This window comes from Lagopus leucura, unplaced genomic scaffold (genome assembly GCF_019238085.1).
Source record: "Lagopus leucura isolate 7727_CA_CO unplaced genomic scaffold, USGS_WTPT01 Super-Scaffold_100048, whole genome shotgun sequence".
NCBI classification, from domain to species: domain Eukaryota; kingdom Metazoa; phylum Chordata; class Aves; order Galliformes; family Phasianidae; genus Lagopus; species Lagopus leucura.
The window spans coordinates 20,116-41,477 of record NW_024962294.1 but is presented as its reverse complement, the minus strand read 5'-3'; the positions used below and the strand labels follow the sequence as shown (position 1 = coordinate 41,477).

The following is a 21,362-nucleotide window of genomic DNA, read 5'->3' as shown; positions in this document are numbered from 1 at the left end:
AGCAGCCCTCAGCCTCACCCATCTGCATGCAGGATGCTGCCCACCTGGAGGCCGGCCAGCCGGTGCAGTACGAGGCCGACGTCGTGGTGTACCTGCAGGAGTGCGAGGGGCTGCTCCGCCAGCTGCAGGTGGACGTGCAGATCCTGCGGGACGAGAATTACTACCAGCTGGAGGAGCTGGCGTTCAGGTGAGTTGGGCTGTGCTTGAGGTGGCTCCAGCGGTGCTGCGTGTCGTCCCTGCTCCTCGTGCGTGCCAGCAGGCAGCGCAGCATCGGCCTCATCTGCTCACCGCTCCATTTCTCCTCCAGGATCATGCGGCTGCAGGACGAGCTGGTGACGCTGAGGCTCGAGTGCACCAACCTGTACAGAAAGGGCCACTTCTCCACGCTGGAGCTGGCGCCCGCACCCACCCTGAGCACCACGCAGCTGAAAGGCGAATCCCTGACCAAAGGGCTGCACACCTCATCTGCCTCCTGGTTCAGGAAGCCCATGACCAGGACGGAGCTGGTGGCCATCTCCTCCTCTGAGGACGAAGGCAGCCTGCGCTTCGTGTATGAGCTGCTGGCCTGGGTGGAGGAGATGCAGGTGAGCGCTGACTGCCTTCCTGCGCACTGATGAGGGAGGATGTGTGGTTTTGCCTGGAGATGGTGGTTGTTCTGACGGCTCAGAGTTTCTGGAGAGCTTTTGTCTTGTTTCTCTCATGTGATCCCAATCTTCACTGCGTATTGGAGGATGCTTTCAAAGCTGCATGCAAATCTGCAGTGACCAGTCAGTCCCGTGGGCTTGGGGCCCCTACCAGGGCTGCTGTGCCATCCATCACCTCCTTCATTACCCAGGAGGTTCCCTTGGCCCTCTGAGGTGAGTCCCCAGCCCAGGAGGGCTGACCTGCTCTCTTGGCCTGTTGCAGATGAGGTTGGAGCGGGCAGAGTGGGGCAGCGACCTGCCCAGTGTGGAAACCCAGCTGGAGACACAGCGGCACATCCACAGCAGCGTGGAGGAGCTGGGCTCCAACGTCAAGGAGGCACGGCTGTACGAGGTATGGCAGCACTGGACTGTGTGCATGGGAGGGTGACGAAGTCAGGATGTCCCCTCCTGTGGGTAGAGGTGGATGGGGCAGATGGGTTTTTAAGGACAGAGCTTCTGAGCAGCTGGGCTGCTGCTGCCCTGAGCATCCTTTCTGCCCCCATCCTCTCTGGGTTTGGAGATGGGGTTTTGAAGGATGTCCTACATCAGGTAACAGGAGTGCTTTCATCCCCCAGGGTAAGATGTCTCAGAATTTCCGCGCTAGCTACACAGAGACGCTCGGCAAGCTGGAGACACAGTACTGCAAGCTGATGGTGAGTGGGTCTGTCTGCATCTCGAGCAATGCCTGATGCTGCAGGGAGCGCCTGCTGTGTCCTGGGCACACGGGTCGAGCATCCAGTTCTGCTGCGAGGGCGGGAGGGAGCAGCATCTCTCGAGGCTCAGCCCTGGCTCTCTGAGCTCACGCAGGGATGGGTTGCTTCGTTGTGTCCAGGAAACCTCGAGCTTCCGACTGAGGCACCTGCAGAGCTTGCACGGCTTTGTGTCTCGGGCCACCGCCGAGCTGATATGGCTGAATGAGAAGGAGGAGGAGGAACTGGCCTATGACTGGAGTGACAACAACCCGAACATCGCAGCTAAGAGAAACTACTTCTCGGTGAGTGACTGGCTGCGCTGGGCTGGGAGCTCCTGGTTGCACCACGCTGCCCTCGAGCTCCATGCAGAAGTCCCAGGGATGCTCGGCACGTGTTGCATGCTTCCTGAGTCAGAGCTTGTCGCTCACGAGTGCAGCTCTCCCCGGGGCTGAAGGCTCAAAAAAAGTCTGCTCAATTCGGTGTTAATGGAAAAGGCATCAAAAGATGTTTTTTAGCAGTGCTTGAAACTAAAGACATCCTTACACAGACAAAAAAGAAGAAGTCTGGGCTAAAGAGGAAAGCTGATTCCTCTTTAAAGCAGTATAAATAAATTGCTGTCTTCCCACAATTGTAATGTTTGAAACTGAGGAGGTCCCTGGGCAGGCTTCCAGCTCCGGTGTTTGGTCTGCCCTGTGTGTGTGGTGCACAGGGCAGCCTGATGGTGCTCGGACAAGCCTTGCTGGTTTCCTATCTGCACCTGAGATCTGCTGCTGTTTACGGCAGTGCTCTGATACTGCTTGTTCCATTAGCTGGACACGTGCTGCGAGTGCAGGCTGCTGCTGATAGCTGAGATTTGAACTGTGCTCGTGTCCTTCGTGCAGGAGCTGACGATGGAGCTGGAGGAGAAGCAGGACATCTTCCGCTCCCTCCAAGACACCGCTGAGCTGCTGGCCCTGGAGAACCACCCCGCCAAGCAAACCGTGGAGGTGAGCGGGTGCTGGGGGCAGCAAATCTGTGTCTGCAGCAGCCCTTGTGTGCCGCTTCCTGCTCTGCTTTCCTGTGCTTCGTCTGCGTCCAAACAGACCGACAGCAGGCAGAGCGTTGCCCATTTATGTGCATCTCACCGGCTGTGGCCGTGTCCTTCCTGTGACCCTCCTGACTGGTGAGCGCTCACTGCTGTTTGCTGTGTGTTCCCCAGGCCTACAGCGCTGCTGTGCAGAGCCAGTGGCAGTGGATCAAGCAGCTCTGCCTGTGCGTGGAGCAGCACGTGAAGGAGAATGCCGCCTATTTCCAGGTACGTGGGACAGGGAGCCCCAAATCGCTGGGGCTGAGTGGGAGGGCAAACCCTGCTGCATGTGTGGGTTGCAGAGCATCCCTGCATCCCAGGGCACGAGCTCCATTGGCTGCATCCCAGTGCGTGAGGTTCATGGGCTGCTTTCCCTTTCTGGCAGAGGGGAGCGGCAGCTTGCGCTGCTCATCAGGGCGCTGCTTCTGAACTGCCTGCCTCTTTCTAGCAGCTCTTTGGGAATATCTCACAGGACCAGGCAGCTGCTGGGGGGATCTGGGGTGCTGTCCTGCAGTGCTGCGCTGCCGATGGCTGCGTTGAGCTGTGCCGGTTTCTGTGACACTTCTGGCTTTGCAGTTCTTCAGCGATGCCCGTGAGTCGGAGACGTACCTGCGCAACCTGCAGGACTCCATCAGAAGGAAGTATTCCTGTGACCACAGCACGAGCCTGACGCGGCTGGAGGACCTGCTGCAGGACTCCATGGTGGGTTCTGGGAGTCCCTGCCACCCGCGTGGGGTGTGGAGACGTGGGCAGGGAGGGTTTGGGCTGTGGGTTTCCCTCAGCCTTGATGGAAGGGCAGAAGGGCTCAATCTGTGTGTGTGGAGGCTGGCAGCTTCTTTGTCGCTCTTTCTTACCTAATGAGTTAAAGCTGTATTTCTTCCAATCATGCTCCCGGGGACAGGCACAGGTAGTTTACTTAATCATTTCTTCTTTTTCTTTTTTTTTTTTTTTAACCTTTTACCATTAAATTATCCCTCACTGTTCATAGCACACTAACCAACCTTGAGAGTACAAAGCATGAGGGACAGCATTGTTCTGGGATCCTCTTCAGCCTTTGTGGCCAGGCTAGCTGTGACCGCTCCCCCGGGCCGCCCATGAGCCGCACGCGTCCCTGTCCTGTCCATGGGAGCTTTGTCACCAACCCCTGGGTCACCCCATCGTGCAGGGAGTCGGGTCCAGCAGTTCCTTCCACCGACAGATTTCTGCCCGCATCCAGAGAGTTGTGTGGTCACCCCTGCTGATCATCTCCTGAGATGTAGATCAGCTGTTGTACCCCTTTTCCAGCCATTGATACAAACACACCTCCATTCTTCGCTTTAGAAGAGGGAGCATGCTTCTGTGGTGTCTCTTCCAGGCAACCAAGCACCCCTGGCTTTGGGCTGGTGCTTGTCCTGATCTTTGCCACGTAAAACCTCCTGGGACTTTAATTTTGGTGTATACTGCGTTCTCTTTTTTGCCTTTTGAAAGTGCTCTCTTGTCCCAGGAGCCTGAGCCAGAGGTGTGCGTGGGGGCAGCAGTAGTAGTGGAGAGGTCCCACCCCTGGTCTGAAGGCTTCTCCCTTCCATCTTTCCTTCCATCCATCTCTCCCAGTCCCTTTTCCCCATGCTGGGCAGGCAGTAGCTCTGATGTCCCAATGCTTGTCCAGCCCCTGCAGTCCCAGCAGAGCTCTGGAAGGGCAGCCTTGGGGTGGGGGTGCTGTGGTGTCTTAAGAAACCTCTCCTCTTCCTCCTCCTCCGCCTCTTCCTATTCCTCCTTCTGCTCACTGAGTAAACCGTGCTTTGTCCTTCTCTGCCAGGATGAGAAGGAGCAGCTCATCCAGTCGAAGAGCTCCGTCGCCAGCCTGGTGGGACGGTCCAAGAGCATCGTTCAGCTCCGGCCCAGGAACCCGGAGCACCTGGTGAAGAGCACCATCCCCATCAAGGCTGTGTGTGACTATCGGCAGATCGAGGTGAGGGCTGGGAGGGGAAGGCGTTGTGGGTTGGAGCCCGGCTTTGAGTGGGAGGGCACAGCGTGGCAGGGGAGAAGTGCCTGTGAGGTTTTAGAGCTAGTTTTGTGGTGTCTGTCAATGAAAATTAGGGACGCAGTGGGAAGAAAGGAGGAGGGAAGGAGCCGGCTGTTCTTCCTGGAGGAGACTTGCACATCTCAGATTTATTCTGGGAAGGAGTTGAAGTCCTTTTCCCCAGGGAGGATGGGCTTCATCAGCCTCAGCCAAACCAGCACGTGTGTGGCAGCCAGCTCTGCTTCCTGGCCCCTTCCTCTCCAGACATGAACGTGCTGCTCCACTTGGCAGCGTCCCGTGCTTTTGCTTGATCAGCTGCAGGGGTTGACGGGGAAGCTGCTTTCCCTACTGCAGGGCTGTGAGCTGCAGGTGGGTGCAGCCCCGCTGATGGGCTGCGTGTTTGTTGTTGGTGCCACTGCAGATCACCATCTGCCGGAACGACGAGTGCGTGCTGGAGGACAACTCGCAGAGAACGAAGTGGAAGGTGATCAGCCCCACAGGAAACGAGGCCATGGTGCCCTCCGTGTGCTTCCTGATCCCCCCTCCCAACAAAGAGGCCATCGAGATGGCCAACAGGTAACTTGCTGCTGGGGGTACGGCCCAGGGGTGCAGAGACCTCTTGTGCAATGAGTGGGGTTAGGGCTGACGTGCTGGGAGGGCTGGGGCTGACGGACCTGCTCATTCCCATCGCAGGGTGGAACAGCTGTACCAGAAAGTGATGGCTCTCTGGCACCAGCTCCACATGAACACAAAGAGCCTCATCTCCTGGAACTACCTTCGGAAGGACATTGCCTTGGTGCAGAGCTTCAGCATGGAAAAGGTGCGGCAGAAACTTCTGTGCCTGCGCTGCTGCACACTCACACGGTGGTGGGGAGAAGGGAGTGTGAAGGTGAAGAGCGGGGGCTGCCGGGACCCGCAGTGACGTGGGGCAATGGCAGAACCTGAGCTCGGGGGCTCAGCACAGAATGGCTGCACTTTTTCCCATTAAAAAGAACGTCCACAGTTTGCACTGTGTGTAATAAGGATAAGGGATCGTGGACTTAGCATTTCATTAGGGATGAGCAATGACGGAGGGGGCTAACATGGGGGAGCTCTCCTGTTCTGCTCTAAAGAGCAAATGGAGGCGATGGAGGTACGGAGGCTTCGGTGACCTGCAGGCTGTGATCCCGTGGTGGATGTGCTGCTTTTCCCCTTGCAGCTCCGCTCCCTGGCGCAGGGGGAGTGCCAGCAGGCGCTGAGGAGCCTCCAGGCGCACTATGAGGACTTCCTGCAGGACAGCCGTGACTCCGAGCTCTTCTCAGTGTCAGACCGTCTGCGCCTGGAGGAGGAGGTGGAGTCTTCCAAGGAGCACATCCAGCAGCTGCTGGAGTCCATGGAGAACGGTGAGCTCCGCAGGGCTGATGGATTAACTAGGAGCTGCGGGGACTAATAAACAAAGGATTTATGGGACAGCTTCATCTTCTCATCTGTCTTGAGCTAGCTGGATGGTATTGTGAGCAGCTGCTCTATTTATTCCTCCATCCATTCAAATATTCGGCCTCTGTCCAGTGACGTTCCCACAGCACAGACTTGGCTTTGCAGCCCCAGGTTAATGCAGAGCCCTCTTCCCCTCACACTGCCAGAGACAGGCTTGTCACTGGTCAGATGTGTCCTTCCTGTGTTCAGTCTGTTAACAAAATGGATGCAGCAGCCGCAGTCCCGCTGTTCAGAGCTCAGTCCCATTAGGATGTGGGTCTTGGTGTGGTGTACTGTGGCTGGACCCGTTCTCAGCTCTATTGCAACGAGAAGATCTGATTCTCTTGTTTTCTTCCTGAACAAAGACCTCAGCACCACAGTGCCAGCATGGTGGGCTCCGAGCAGGTACTGAGCGGGGCTGTGAGCTGCTCTTGTGGTTTGTCCCCAATTTGCAGAAGACAAGGACGAGACAGTTGCCAGGACGTATCTCTCTGAGCTCCAGAACGTCCGCCTGCGCCTGGAGGAGTGTGAGCAGAGACTCGTGAGCCGCATCCAGTCCCCCAGCAGCACCCGAGCGGATGGTGACAGCATCCAGGAGAACACCGTCCGCATCGCCGAGCAGGAGGTCGGTCCTCAGCTGGGGATGCTGGATGCTGCTCTCCGCGCGTGCCTGCAGTGGCTGTGACCCCTCTGTGCTGAACGTGTGGGCAGTGGGAGTGGGGCTCAAGGGAACTTCCCAGACACAAAAAACCGAGTGGGCTTCCTGCTCTGTCTCACCTCGTCTCCTTCGCCGCCTGCTTTTCTCTGCCCATTCTGGCTCTCCTTTCACCTTCTCTCCCTCCTCCCGCAGCGCACACAGGACGATCTGCAGCGGCTGAAGTCTGACCTGCGCTGTGTTTCGGAGCGCTGCTGCAGCTTCCTCAGCAGAGCACCCAGCGGCCCCAGCACACCGCGCCTGCGAGCTGAGCTCGACTTGGTGGTGAACAAGATGGACCAGACATATGGGCTGTCCTCTGTCTACCTGGACAAGTGAGTGGGACCTGCCTCTGTGTGTGGTTCTGCTGCCAACCTTCCTTCTGGTCCTCTAACACAGCTAGCTGTGCTGTGACTCGGGGCGCAAACCGCCTCGCAGCCGGGAGGATCTCTGCCAAAAGTGGGACGTCATTGTGCTGCTTCTCTCTGACTCGCCAGGCTGAAGACGGTTGATGTTATCATTCGTAACACCCAAGGAGCAGAGTCTCTGGTGAAGGGATACGAGGTGAAGCTGAGCCAGGAGGAGGCTGTCCCGACTGACCTGACAGCAATTCAGGCGCACAGAAGTGCCCTGCAGGTTGGTGCTGTTCACTTCAAAGAGTGCACAGAGAAAACAGCCAATGCTTTGTTTGTCGAGCAGATTCCTTCCTTTTCTCTGCTGAATTTACATTGTGTGCTGTTTTTCCTGTCCAAAATAGCTACTGGGAGGACTTGTCTCCCTTATTTCACTGTAAAGATAAAGGAGCAGCCGTGGCCTTGTGCTTCCACTTGTAGGCACATGCTAATGTGTGCCAGCCTCTTAGCAGCTGTGTGTCCTGCTGCGTGAGGGCAGGGGCTGCTGAACCAATCAGACCTGCTCCAGGCTGGGAACTGCTCCCTCCTGTTGGCATCTCCCAGGTCTGCAGTCAGGCTGTAGACACTGCAGGTGGTGCAGCCAGGGAGGATGAGCTCCTTCTCTCGCTTTGCAGCTGCAGCATGGAGGGACTCTGTGGTTTAATGGCAACCTTAGGTGAAGCTCTGTGCTCTGCTTTCTGTGACGTTAAATGTGAGCTGCCTTGTATTGTTTTTGAAGCAATGGCTCGGGGAAGTGAAGGGCAAGAACTCGGTGTTCTCCGTGTTAGAGGAGGAGATGGCGAAGGCGAAAGCAGTGGGGGAGCAGCTGTACCAGCTGAGACAGGAGCGCAGCATTGACCTCGAGCGCTACCAGGAGAAGGGCAGCCAGCTGTGGGACCGCTGGCAGAGAGCCTGCGCCCAGATCGAGACCCGGTGAGAAAACTCCTGCTTCCATTCCCACATCTGTTTTCATGCTTCAGCTGAGGGCTTGGGTCAGGCTTCTTCGCCCCAATAGGGGCCCCGGGATGGCTGGGATGCCCCTCTAACCTGCGGCGGGATTTCACCCCTCTGATCTCCATTCTGCTTTCAGCCACACAGAGCTGGAGAGCATCCAGGAGGTGCTGAGCGATTACCGCCAGTGCCACAGGGCCCTCATCCAGTGGATCGAAGAGATCACTGCCCAGCAGGAGCTGATGAAACCCGGGCAGGCGGAGGATAGCCGGGTGCTGTCAGAGCAGCTGAGCCAGCAAACGGTGAGATGGGAGCGCGGGACGTCCTGACAGCGTGCTCACTGCCCTGACCACGGCTGCTTCTGCTAAAATCCCTCCATCGTTGAGCTTGAGAGCATGAATTCTTAAAGACTGGTGGGGAAACAGAGGAGCTCCTTACCTTCAGGTTGAAATGGGCTGTGCATAAAAGATTGGAGTCTCTGAGGCTTCACCCAGAAGGCAAAAGATAGGAGCTGAAGTTTGGTACATTTCACCTGAGGCTGCTGTCCTGACAATCATTTTTTGCTCTGAATTTTTTTTTTGAAGGCTTTGGCTGCAGAAATCGAGAAAAATCAAGCCAAGCTGGACCAGTGTCAGAAGTTCTCCCAGCAGTACTCAGCTGCTGTCAAGGTAAGGGCCCTTCCTAAACCCAGGGCACAGTTTGCACCTCGCCTGCTCTTCACCTCCTGGTTAGCAGAGAGGTGACTGTGTGTGCAAGCAGCCAGCAGGAGCTGGAGCTCTGAGGGTGCCAGTATGAAAGAAGTGGCTGCAGTGTCCTTCTCCCGCCCTGGCTGTGTTTGCAGGACTATGAGCTGCAGCTCATGACGTACCGGGCGTTTGTGGAGTCGCAGCAGAAATCCCCCATGAAGCGCCGGCGCATGCTGTCCTCCTCGGATGCCATCACTCAGGAGGTAGGGACCTGCCTGAGCCTCACGTCGGGGGCTGGGGGTTCTTGCACTCCATCCAACTGCCCAGCGGCCTCTGTGAAATGAGCTCCTTTCTGCTGAGCTTGGTGGATACAGTTTCCACCCTCGCTGTTTTTTCTAATAGCCAGAGAGGGTGGCTTAGTGCTCTAAGCACCAGGTATGAAATACCTGGGCTGCTGGGAACCCCTGGGCCAAATGCAGCGGGGTCAGCTCGGCCAGGTAAATAACCGGAGCGCCATGCAGCATTACTGTGTGTGCATCTGTGGGATGAGCCCTTTGGAGGCCCTGTCTGCTCTGTGTGGATATTAAAGATCCCAACAAGAGTTAAGAGTTGAGCGCCCGCCCCGTGTCCGTGACCAGAGTGTCCCCTCGGCTCCAGTGCTGTGCAGCATGCAGTGTGTGGCCATGTCCCTCCCCTCCGGCGTTGCTGCTGTCAGTAGGGCCGTGCTGGGGATCTTTCCAGGGCAGAGATGCTGCATCCGTGCCATGTGCTGTGCAGCGCAGTTCACCCAGCTCTGCTGGCTGTGACTGACGCACCGCCCTTCTCCCCCTTTGCAGTTCATGGATTTGCGCACTCGGTACACAGCTCTGGTAACGCTGACCACGCAGCACGTCAAGTACATCAGCGATGCTCTGCGGCGGCTGGAGGAGGAGGAGGTGAGGGCATTGCCTGGAGCTGAGCTGCATCCTCATCACTCAGACTCTCTTCCTAGCAGCGCAGGGTTGCTGCTCTGCTTCTCTAACATCTGCCCTCAGCTTTCAGTCCCACCTGTGTCTCAGGTGCTGCTCCTGAGAGACTCTGGAAATCTGGGACCCCTTTGACGCAATTTCTTTCTCCTCAATTTGCAGAAAGTGGTGGAGGAGGAGAAGCAAGAGCATGTGGACAAGGTTAAGGAGCTCCTGGGCTGGGCTGTGGGCCTGAAGCAGAGCGTGCAAGGCAGAACAGCTGCTGCCCAGAGCAGGGAGCTGGGAGACATCGAGAAGTCCATCTCAGAGCAGCAGGTAGGCAGGCACCTTCTGGGCCCACCTCTGACCCCACTCTTGTTACGTGTCCCCTGTCCTTGGTGTCACTGTGTTATTCGGCTTCCAGGAGAGCAGTCCTTCCTCTCTCATGGCCACAATCCTTGTGGGGGCAAACATGAGGTTGTTTGCTTAACTTCTGCTGTTCTTCCATGGCTGAATTAAGCTTCCTTCTGCTTTTTCAACAGGCCCTCAATGAGGAGCTGGCTGCAAAGAAAGAGCAGGTCTCTGAAGCCATCAAAACATCACAAATCTTCCTGGCAAAGCACAACCACAAGTGAGTTCAACCTGGGGAAGTGGTAGGTGGTGGCAGCAGCTGGACAGCTGAGTTATCCTGGGGTGGGCACTGATGGACTGGCATCCGTGAAGTCCAGCACCTGATTTCCACACAGCAAAGGGCCATTTTTCCTCATCTGCAACAGCAGCTACGAAATATGAAATGTTTATACTGTTGAGACAATACTTATACACTTCAGTGGTGATCCAGCCTGGTACATTTGGGGGTTTGGTCGTTATAATGCTGGTCAGCCTTTGCCAAGCACAATTACTCTCCCTGCGAGGAGCAGGGCAGTGGGAAGAGGGGACTCGTGGTGGGTTTGGCCTTTTCCTTTGGGAGAAGATCATGTCTGTTCTGTGGAGCTGGCAAATACTTTGTGCAGCTCCCCTGAGAGATTTCCCGTTCCCTTGCAGGCTTTCCCATCAAGAGAAGGACCAGATTTCAGCTCAGGTCGCTGCACTGAAGGACACGTACCAGGCACTCTGCACTGACACCACAGAGCAGCTCCAGCAGCTGCAGAGCCAGCTGGCTCAGGAGACAGAGCACAAGGTACTGAAAAAGGTGTTGTTTGGTTGTGTTTCACGTGGCTACCCACTGGCACGTGGTTGCCCTCCCATCTTTTCTGTCCAGGCCTCACCTGGGGGCTGGCCTGGTGGCTGGTGGCCCAGCAGGAGCCCTGGCACAGCTCACTGTGTTGTCCTTTGCAATACTTTGAGTCAGAGCTCGAAAAAGGGTTGGCTTGCTCACATGGTGGGCAAAGAGGTAAAAGGTCTTCAGTACTGAAGGCGCTTCCGCAGCAGTCTGCCTCCTCCATGCGATGCCCTGCTGACGGGGAGGGCTGGAGGCACAAGCAGGAGGCTTCCTGCAGGGCGTATTGCCTGTGCAGCTTCACGGCGTGGTGAGGGCTTTGTTGGGGTCTTGGCTGAAGGAAGACCCCCCCGGGTGGAGGGCTGTGTTGTCCGCCGGCCCCGCAGGGCTGCTTGGGGCCCCGCACGCCCCAGTGCTCTGGGCTCATCCTTCCTGCCTCTGTGCCAGCTGTCTGCAGTCATTCAGATATACATGTACGTGTTCTATAAGTGTATATACATGTGTCGGTGGATATATTTGTGTGTTTGCTTGCTGGCTCCCTGTACCCTGAAGCAATGACCTGCTCAGAATCTGGTTTTGGTGCTGGGTTGGTGAGTGAAGCCCTGTTCCAGCGGGCCATGGGCTCACCTGAGATCTGTCTCTGCAGCCTCCCAGCACAGCGCCTCCCTTCCACTCGGCCTCCCCAGCACTTTGGCTGTCTCCATGTGAGTCCCACCAGCGCTGGGCTGCAGCTCGGCCATGGCGGCTGGGAGGCGCCTGCCAGCAGGAAGGGCACTCGGTCCGTTCCCTCTTTTCCTGTTCCTCCCTCGTGGGCAGGAAAACGGCTGTGTGTGCAGGCTTTGCCCAGCCCTCTCAAGGCCACCTCCTTGTGGCGGGGCTCTGATCAGAGCAGCTTTCGCTCACGCTCTCAAAGCCCAAGAGATGAGGTGAGGGCCAGCCCTGGGGCTGTGCTGCAGATCCTTGGCCCGTCCACGAGGCTGCAGCGTGGCTGCCGTGGGTGCAGTTGCTTCATTGTACAGGGAGCATGAAGGACTCTTAACATTTGCTTGCTGGAAACATCCAACTGTCAAACAGACGTTATAAAGTTGAGAAGAAAAAAAAAAAGCAAAGCAGAGCGCGCTGAATTGAGCATGATGTGTCCATGTACAGTTTGTGTTTCATGTCAACTGTTTTTAAGATTAACTGACATCCTTGCTTACAAGTTTAACTAACCCTCCGGGACATAAGCAAACAAAACACACAGTGACAGAGGACGACCTGTGTGGGGGGTTCTTTTTGCAAACAAAACGGTCGCATGCTGGACGCTAACACCAAGCTTTACACTGTGTGTGATACGGCTGAACTGCTCCATAAGGCTCTGTCTTTAACTGCTCAAGGCACACCCTGCAACTCTGGTAAGTAAAAGCCTTTTACTCCCCTCCTCCCATCTCCTCCTTCATCTTTCTCTTCCACCTCTTCTTCTCTGTCTTTCCATGGCTTGTTCATCTCTGAAGGTGTGTGTCTGAGTCTGGCAGTGCCGTTGGTGTTCCCCGCACACCCACCTGCTCCATGGTGGGGGGCACTGGGCTGCTCTTAGGGTCAGGGCTGCTGGCCCCACCTGCTCCTAGGGTTCTGTGGTGCAGAATCACTCCTCCTCCCCCAACACGGTGCTTGACTCAACTCTACACCAGCTGGGAGAAGTCCAAAGGTCCAGAGTGCTGTTACTCTTTGCCATTAGTTCTTACCTTCCTTGCAAAAAAAGCCCCTCCAGAAATGCCAAAGTCCCAAGCCTGTCACTGTCCCTGTGCTGGGACGTACAACTTCTTCTGTTTCCTCCCTTGCCCCCACAGAGCACAGCTAGGTGCTGGCATAGGGCAGAGCAGCTGGACGTGCTTGGGGAGCTGCTGTGCATGCCAGGGCAGTGCCTGTGCCCCAGTGCATGGCTGGTCAGTGCTGCTGGGAGCTGAAGGCCTGTGGTGTTCCCTGGGTGTGTGGCACTAAAGGGCAGGAATTGAGCGTGGCAGAAGTCAGGGTGGAAACTGCACTGGAAGAGGTTCCCACCCACCCTGAAGGGACATCTGGGGTTATTCTCCTCTGTTAGTATGAACTGGGATCCGTGTCACCTTTCTGCTTTTAAAACTTGAGTTGTGGAACAGCTTTGGTGTCTGTGTCAGTTTCCTTCCCTGTTGCTCCATGGAGCATTAGGAATGCTTCTGGGTGTTGCTGCTTGCTGCTTTGCCGCATTACTGGTGGTAATGGATGTTGGAAGCATTTTGGTGCTGCTCTTGGTGATGGACATCAAAGCTGAACATCAAAACTTGCTGGCAGCCTGAAAGCTATCAAATCCCCCAATGTGTGTGCTGGGATTCCTGTGGAGTTGCACTTCAAACACTTTGGGAGTAGCTTTTGGGCCTGTTTGGGGTTTTTTTGGCCAATCCTTTCACCTCATGCAGTCTGAGTGCTGGAAATGCTTGATTTGGGTTTGATTCTTGTCCTTCTTTTTCTGTTCCAGGTCAACGAAGCAGTGGCAGGAGTGATCGATCTTGGGACAGTAGAGATATTCCCTGTCTTTGGTGCAATGCAGAGAGGTCTTATAGATCAGGAGACCGGCCTCGTCCTCTTAGAGGCTCAGGTGATCACATCCAACTTGGTTCTTCCAGAGACCGGTGAAAAACTCTCCTTGGAGGAAGGTCTGGCAAGAGACATCATCAACCTCAGGACTTTCCACGTGCTGCGGGAGCTGAAGGATGCTCTGCAGCGGGTGCATGAGGTCAGACGTGAAGGGAGGCAGCTCCTGCCTGCTGCTGCTGCGATAGAAGAGGGGAGGATTAGTGAGAGCACTGGGCTAAAGATTCTCGAGGTTGAACTTGTCACCGGCGGCTTTAAAACCCATCAGGGCAGAATCAGCATGCAGAAGGCTGTGCAAGAGAGGCTCCTTCCTCCCCAGCTTTACTCCAGGCTGCTGTCCCACCTGGAGAGCAGTAAGGATTTGATTGACCCCAACACTGCTGAGAAAATCAACCTATCTGAGCTCATGCAGCGATGCATCCTCCACCAAGACACAGGACTCAGGTTTCTGCCGGTCAAGCAGCTGGCAGGTGGGATGGTGAGCCTGAAATCAGGCAGAAAAGTCAGCATCTTCCGTGCTGTCCAGGAAGGGCTGATAGACAGACAGGTGACGGTGAGGCTGCTGGAAGCCCAGCTCTTTGCTGGTGGCATTGTTGACCCCAGGACAGGGCACAGGCTGGCTGTGGACGAGGCTGTGAGACATAATTTAATTGACCAGGATTTGGCCTGCACACTTCTAATCCGGCAGCTTCAGACAGGTGGCATCATTGATACAGTCACAGGAGAGAGACTGACAGTTGATGAAGCTGTAAGGAAAGAGTTGGTAGCACCACGGCTTGCTTTGGTGATCCTGGAATCCCTCCGGTCCTTCATGGGGCTCCTGTGGCCCGAGACAGGGGAGGTTGTCCCAGCTGCAGATGCTTCAGAGCAAGGGGTCCTGTCTACAGAGCTGGCTTACAAGATTCTCAGGAAGAGGCAGCTCATTAAGGCTGTCTTTATCCCAGAAACCACTGAGGTGTTGTCCTGGAAGAAAGCAGTGGAACATGGCATCTTAGAAAGAGATGTGGCAAAGAAGCTGAAATCCATGGTGATACCTGATGTGATGGGCAGCATGCAGCTGGCAAGCAGGAGCTCCTCTGGAGGGAGCCCTGCAGGGCACCAGGGACAGAGGGACCCTGAGCTGAGGAGTGGTGATGAAAAGCTGATGTTCCACTTGATGACCCACAGCTACATCAACATCCACGATGGGCAGAAGCTGCTCTTAGTAGATGGAGAGTTGAGCAACCTCACCAAAGACCTCATCCAGACCCAAGAAAATGGATCCTGTGCACAGCCACTGGAAGAGAATGAGAGCTTTGAAGAGACAAAGGAAACTGCAGTTCTTGAAAGAGAGCCTTGCAACGGTGTGGCTGTGCAGCAGCTTGAGCTGCAGCTTGCTCCTCCGCAGGAAGGAAGCAAGAAGATCCTGCCACCCAGATCCACTTCGGAGAACGGGGAGGTGGTGATGGGGCCTGGAAGGCTCCTGTTGGACCACGCAGGAGATGTCCTGCATGTGGAGGAGCAAGCGCAGGTTTGTACTGAACGGGCTACCAGCCAAAGTGAAACTGATGCCAAATCTGGGAGAGAGCAAATAGCTTCTACAAGCAAGGAGAAGCCAGGACAGCCCTGCAAATCTGGCAGTGGACTCAGAGAAACAGAGAAAATGATCATTAAAGCAGAAGAGTCCAAACCCATTGCATCAGATGGAGTGGAAAACATCAAAGATCAGACAAGAGCATTGGAAACGGGGGCAGGTGTTGTGAAAAGCGAGAGCCATTTGGTGGTGTCTATTGGCGCAAGCAGAGAGAGACTGGAAGTCGTGGCAGGGAGATCTCAGAGTGTGAAGGAGCCTGCATTAGAGGGAGAAAGCGTTGGGGAGAGTTACTTATTGAATGAGGAGACAGCTCAGAATGGCACTCTGGGAGGAGCGGAGGCTGTGCTCACCAAAACTGCAGAGGCTGAGCAAATGGAGCGCACTGAAAATACTGTGAGCGTATTGCACGTGGAAGAGGGACCGAGGGAAAAGGTGCTGGGTGGTGAGAGCGTTGGTGATGCAGCCCTGCCGCAGCCCTCGGAGCGGGACGAGGACGTTCTGGAAATGCTGCAGATGCAGCTCCAGAGCGGCGGCATTTTGTGTGAGCAGATGGGCAGAACGCTGCTTCTGAATGAAGCTGTGGCCTGCGGTGCGGTGCCCGGCCACACGGCTGTGAAACTGATGGAGAAAATGAAGATGTTCAGTGGCTTCTTTGACTCACACACACGTGAATCTTTAACCACTGAGGATGTCATTGAAGAAGGTCTGATGGATGAGCAGCTTCTGCAGAAGGTACTCGCGTCTGACAAAGCCATCAGCGGTGTTCTGGACCCGGGCAACAACTTTGTCTACTCCGTCAAGGACGCTGCTGCCATCGGCCTTCTGGACAAGGAGACGGCGATGAGGCTCTTGGAAGGGCAGGTGGTTACCGGGGGCATCGTCGACCTGAAACGTGGCAAAAAAGTGTCAGTCACTTTGGCTTCAAACCTCGGCCTCATCGAGCCGGCGAGTCAGAAGGAGCTGGTCAAGCTGGAGAAGGCTTCCAGAGGGAAGAGCACTGATGAGGCCACCAGGCAGAAGCTCCTTAGCTTACAGGCTGAAACCAGCGGGATTGTGGATCCCCAAACCAAGCAGCCTTTGACTGTTGCGCAGTCTGTTGAAAGAGGGCTCCTTGAGAGAGAAAAAGCGTTTCAGCTGCTGACCAGCCAGATCGCAGGTGGGGGGATCCTTCACCACGCGTCTGGGATGAGGCTCTCGGTTGGCGACGCAATGAAACATGGTTTGATCGATGGAGATCTATGTGATGAACTCACGAAGGCTGAAGGCGTTTGCCTGCAGGAATGCATCCACCCAGCAACAAAGGAAAAGCTGCCCTTGCCCCGGGCGGTGGCAGCAGGGATTGTTAGCCCGGAATTCCAGAGGAAAGTGCAAGAAATCCAGGCTGGGACTGGAAGCGTTATCGATCCCAGTTCTGGGCAGAGAATGGCACTCAGCTGGGCAGGGCGGGATGGGCTGCTGCCCCAGGAGGTGGTGGAGAAAGCCCTGTCCTCCCCGGAGCTGAAGCACGGCATCGTCGACCCCGAGAGCTGCATGGTTGTGCCCTACGCCGAGATGGTAAAGAAGTGCAAGATTGACGTTGAGTCCGGGCAGAGGTACCTGGAGGTGCATCCCTTCAGAGCCATGCGGGACGAGGCGTCGGGCTGGGCGCTGACGTGCGCCGAGGCGCTGCGGCTGGGGAGGGCCGACCCCCTGCCCACACTGCGGCTGCTGCAGGGCCAGGCTGACAGCGGGGGCTTCGTGGAGGGGGCTGTCAGCAGCAGGCTGTCCCTGCAGGCCGCTCTGCAGCAGGGGCTGCTGGACGAGCAGATGGCCGTGGTCATCGGCAGCAGGCAGCTGAGGGCCGGGGGAATTGTGGACGCCGGCAGCGGGAGAAGACTGGCGTTAGAGGAGGCTGTTGAAAAGGGGCTGATTGGCCAAAGGTTAGCTGCTGCTATTGAAGAGGCACAAATGTCGATGGAGAACGATGGCGCTGAGGCCCTCATGGTAGATAAAACCCACCTTTCCCAGGAAAAGATGGAGACGGCGTCTCCAAAGGAGGAAGGTGAGGTCCTGCGTGGCGGTGCTGCCGTGTCCGCCGGCACAGAGCACAGAGCCAGGCCCAAAGCTGCGAGTTCCCCAGCAAAAGGAGGGAAACCAAAGCTGATCCCTCTGGAGGCTTCAGAGGAGAGTGTGAGAGAGCAGCGAGAAATGGGCGAAATGATTCCAGGATCCTCAGCACTGAGTGCAGCATCTCTCTCTGTTGAGGTGGTGAAGGAGGCGGCAGAGACGGGGACTGCAGAAAGCAGCTCCCATGTGTGGAAGGGAGCGGGAGGGGAAGCAGCAGAGCTGGGGACAAGGAAAGTATTGGGATTGGAGGAAGAGCTTCGTTGCACAGAGGATGGCGAGGAGAGGAGGAAGGGGTTTGTAAGCACGGACGGAGCTCTGGCAGGAGGTGCAGCGGCAGCTTCTGAGCAAAGGGAGAGGGTGGGCAGCTGGGAGCAGGGAGCGCAGGTGACTCCCAGGGAGTCTGTGGGTCTGGGAAAGGAGGAGTTGGGTCCTGCAGCGCCCAGAGGATCCCGCAAAGCCGATGTCCCTGTGAAGCCTGCAAGAGACAAACCGGCAGATGGAAGAGCTGCGGGAGAAACCCCCACACTGGAGACAGAAGGTCCGGGTGGTCAGGAAGGAACAGGGGAAATTGAGCTAAAACCTGCCCAGAAACAAAAAAGCAGGAAAAGGAGAACAAAGCAGATTGCTGTCTCAGGAGACAGTGCTCAGCTGGAGAAACCTGTAGAAAAGCAGTCCCTTCCCATTCCAGTATCCAAAGAAATTCCAGGGAAGGAGGAAGAGGAGGAATTTGTCTCAAGAGCTCCAGAGCCAAAGCCTGAGGCTGCCAGCAAGGAGCTTCCTGCTGGGTGGGCAGAAGATGCAGCCGAGCAAAAGCAGATGGAGAGCAGCAGGGATGGGAAAGCAAAGCCAACCCTTGGGAAAGATGCAGCAAAGCTGACGGGGGTCCAGGTGCTCCCCACCCCCCCAGAAGCAGGGGAAGCAGCAGCGGTGCTGAGAGCTGCAGTCAGAGTGGGGCCCCATTCCTCTGCGGCGTTGAAGATGGAGGGGATGCTGAGCCAGGAGGAGGCTGAAGTGAAAATCACCAGTGATGCATTTGTTGCAGTCAGCGAAAAACCAGATGAGTTGATCATCAGAGAGGAACCCTCAGAAGTTTGGGACACCTGCATCCCCCCGCCAGAGCAGCAAGCAGCAGCCATCAGCACAGACCGAGCTGCTGTGCCCACCGCCCCTGTGTCCCAGGGGGATGAGCCCCAGGGAGAAGCAGCCCAGGAGAAGCCCCGGCAGGCGGGTCCTGGCGATCGGGGGCTGCTCCTGCCAGTCATCGTGGAGGGAGAGCTGCTGGAGACCTCGAGCGACTCTGCCAGACCTGCCCAGGTACAGTACTGCTGTCTGCTATTTCAGTGCTGGTTCTGAATGATTTGTGTGTGATTTGCCCCTGGCTCTCAGAACAGAAGACGGTCAGAACGTGAGGATGGACGTCTGGGGCTTGATCTTACAGGATCAGCTGCAATGGATTTGGCAAACGACGCAGTGATGTATGACTGAAATCACTTCGTGTGGCTTCTTTTTGCTGGAGCGTTGCTTACAAATGACTAATAAGTAGGACCTTTTTTGGCACTTCTACTGTAAAACAATAGAGCTCTTGCCATTTCTAAGCTTGTGTTGGAAAAAAACCCATGTGTTTTATTTTTCCTGTAGTAAATCTTGGAGATAAGGCCAGCAAGTGGAAAGTCCCTGAAATGGAATGCTATCAAGGGATTTCTGCTTTTCAGAATTACAGCCATTTGTTTTCTCTTTTCTCGAAATCTGAACTTTTGTTTCACTGTCGGATTCTGCAGATCAAGTTCAGCAAGAAGATGTGCCTGGAGCACGACGAGAAGCTCATCTCCTATCTCTCTATGCTGCGAGACATTGAGATGAGAATTAAACGGGTGCAGCCGGCGGGGCAGAACGTGGATGTGCTGCAGACACTGCTGCAGCAGGCAGAGGTGAGCACAGCCCCAGCATTTGTGTGCAAACCCCATCTCTCCCTGCTCTGACGCTCCCTGAGCATGGCTGAAATGAGTTTTACAGCCTGGAGAAAAGTAGTCGAGTGCTGGCAGCCAGCAGGGCTGCACGGACGGGTCAGTTGCAATGAATCTTTCCAGCAGACAGAGTTTGGAGCTGGTTCTCCCAAACCTCTGCAGTGCTGTCAGTTCAGCAGCAGGAAGGTGAAGTCAGCGTATCAGAGCCATAACGACGCTGTTTCGCCCCAGGCCCTGGATGCTGAGCTGCGGGAGCTCAGCTTTCCAGTGAATCAGGAGTTGGACGCCGTGAAGCGGATCGTGGCCAACCCGCCTGAAGAAGTCCCCGAGCAACTACTGAGAGCTTTGGAGAAGGATGCCAAGAACCTCCAGAAGTCTCTGAGCTCCGCAAGTGATATCCTGGAGTCCCGGCTGCAAAACCTTCGTGGTGCAGCAGAAACCCAAAAGGTAGAGCCGTGCTGTCCCTGCTGCCTTCTGTCCCGCTGCCCTGCCCAGCCAGGGTTTGTCCTCCCCTCTCCATGTGTAAGTGGGGCATTTCTGTGTTTCAGGCTGAAATCACAGCACACCATGAGACCCTCCAGGGGAAGCTGCAGGAGCTGCTGTGCTGGGTGTCCGGCACGGCGCAGGCGCTGGACGGCAGCGATTACCAGCACACGTTGGATGTGAGCAGTCTGAGTCGCTGCCTCCAACGCTATCAGGTAACCATGGCGATGCCCCCAATCCTTGGCGATGCTCCCAATCCTTCCCTGTGGATGGAGATGCTGTTCTCTGTGCGGAGGAGAAGCTGTTAATTCTGCTTCCCTCCGGAGCCTCGGTGGGTTTGCTGTTATCCTTCATCACAGAAGGAGCAGAGATGCTGTGTTTGCTCCAAAGTAATTTGTTTCCACAAAGCGTGAACCAAATGCTTTGGCCATTTGGGGAATGACTGCACGTGTGTGTGGTGGAAGCTGAGAGATCCATGGGATTCCCGTGGGGCTGAGAGCTGCTGCCTTGGGGGGCCCTGACAGCCCCTCCGTCACACCACTCCACCGGCACTGTGAGGAGCCCAGAGCCCCCCACTGTCGTTCATGTGGCAGTGGCAGCTCTCGAGATTTGGTCAGCTCAGCATTGCTGGCAGCTGAAACCAAGGGGATGAAGGCTGTGTGGTCGACGGGGTTGCCTGACAGGCCCTTCCCTTCCCTTCCCTTCCCTTCCCTTCCCTTCCCTTCCCTTCCCTTCCCTTCCCTTCCCTCCAGGAGCTGAGTGAGCCCCTTGCTGACACCAAGTCCCAGCTCGACGCCACCGCTTTCGACATTCAGTTCCTTATCTCGGAGCACGCCCAGGACCTGCGCCCCCAGCAGAGCAGGCAGCTGCTGCGGCTGCTCAATGAGCTGCAGAAGGCTTTCCGGGAGCTGGCGGGGCGCGTGGCGGCGCAGGTGGAGGTGCTGCAGGTCTGCCTGCAGCAGGCGGAGCGGACGGATCAGGTGAAGGTTGTGGGACATCGTCCTGCCTGCAGTTTGCTCGCTGAAGCGCTTTCTGGCCACAGGAGCGTGCGCTGAGCCCCTGGTTTGGGATGTCACCTGCATGCCACTCAGTTTACAACTTCTCACTGCACATCATGAGCTTCCTCTAAAGTCTTTCTTCTTCCTGCCACGTAGCTCCCAGGTGTGAAGTTGCTTTCCTTGCAGAAGGCTGAGCCTTCCTGAGGTGTGGGCGGCACAGTCCTCTGCTGCCATTGTATCTTGGGCCGGGTGGGACAAGCCCTGATCTCTGTAAGCCCACCAGGAAACCCCTGTGTGTAGCTGGCACCACAGCTGGGTCCTCGTGTCCTATTGTCAGAGCATGAGCAAGGTTTTGCTGACCTAGAGAAATCGCTGATGATGCACCAAGGCAGCAAGCAGCTGCAAAAGCAAGTGCCCAGGTCCTGCTGCACTCCAGCAGCACCTATCACTGCATGGATCCTCTTGTTCCAGACCACATTAATGTGGTTTTATTAACAGTTGATCTGTGTAACTCTTGCCTGTCCCATCTGGAGTGTGTGTGTGTATTAACCAGTTTGCTTTGCTTTTTCAGATTGAGTGTGCACCCATCCTAACCCAGGAAGAACTCGCTTTGCAGCGGAAGAGCTCTTAAGAAGGCTCTTTCAGTTTGCTTCTGTTGTTTATCTTATGACTGTGAGACGCAAGCACAGTGTTTTGCACAAGTTTGTACATCGCGTTGTGAAATGCCCAGTGAAACACAAACCTTCACCTCCCATGGGGAAGGGGAGAGAAACGGTGCAGGGACTCTCAGGCCACATCATGCTCAATTGCTCAAACAGGCGCTTCTGTTCTCCAGCAGCAAAATGTGGGA

The 21,362-nt window shown here is 56.0% G+C and overlaps 1 protein-coding gene across 7 annotated transcripts in view; it reads left to right on the top strand.

The window, feature by feature from the left end:
* Positions 1 to 21,362, top strand: part of LOC122187500 (microtubule-actin cross-linking factor 1-like) — a 74,558-nt gene that overhangs the window by 35,709 nt on the left and 17,487 nt on the right. For 4 of the 7 annotated variants that reach the window (XM_042885046.1, XM_042885049.1, XM_042885045.1 and 1 more), the window contains 28 exons: positions 33 to 187; positions 308 to 584; positions 907 to 1,035; positions 1,259 to 1,336; positions 1,516 to 1,677; positions 2,257 to 2,361; positions 2,574 to 2,669; positions 3,018 to 3,143; positions 4,237 to 4,389; positions 4,862 to 5,016; positions 5,134 to 5,260; positions 5,639 to 5,822; positions 6,351 to 6,520; positions 6,746 to 6,924; positions 7,087 to 7,225; positions 7,721 to 7,914; positions 8,072 to 8,234; positions 8,517 to 8,600; positions 8,774 to 8,881; positions 9,455 to 9,553; positions 9,746 to 9,898; positions 10,105 to 10,193; positions 10,607 to 10,742; positions 13,273 to 18,381; positions 18,846 to 18,995; positions 19,263 to 19,478; positions 19,580 to 19,729; positions 20,267 to 20,500. In XM_042885046.1, coding sequence (XP_042740980.1) covers positions 33 to 187; positions 308 to 584; positions 907 to 1,035; positions 1,259 to 1,336; positions 1,516 to 1,677; positions 2,257 to 2,361; positions 2,574 to 2,669; positions 3,018 to 3,143; positions 4,237 to 4,389; positions 4,862 to 5,016; positions 5,134 to 5,260; positions 5,639 to 5,822; positions 6,351 to 6,520; positions 6,746 to 6,924; positions 7,087 to 7,225; positions 7,721 to 7,914; positions 8,072 to 8,234; positions 8,517 to 8,600; positions 8,774 to 8,881; positions 9,455 to 9,553; positions 9,746 to 9,898; positions 10,105 to 10,193; positions 10,607 to 10,742; positions 13,273 to 18,381; positions 18,846 to 18,995; positions 19,263 to 19,478; positions 19,580 to 19,729; positions 20,267 to 20,500 — 9,120 coding nt within the window. The remainder of the gene's footprint in view (positions 1 to 32; positions 188 to 307; positions 585 to 906; positions 1,036 to 1,258; positions 1,337 to 1,515; positions 1,678 to 2,256; positions 2,362 to 2,573; positions 2,670 to 3,017; positions 3,144 to 4,236; positions 4,390 to 4,861; positions 5,017 to 5,133; positions 5,261 to 5,638; positions 5,823 to 6,350; positions 6,521 to 6,745; positions 6,925 to 7,086; positions 7,226 to 7,720; positions 7,915 to 8,071; positions 8,235 to 8,516; positions 8,601 to 8,773; positions 8,882 to 9,454; positions 9,554 to 9,745; positions 9,899 to 10,104; positions 10,194 to 10,606; positions 10,743 to 13,272; positions 18,382 to 18,845; positions 18,996 to 19,262; positions 19,479 to 19,579; positions 19,730 to 20,266; positions 20,501 to 21,362) is intronic. The other 3 variants (XM_042885051.1, XM_042885050.1, XM_042885047.1) reach the window with 2 other exon arrangements.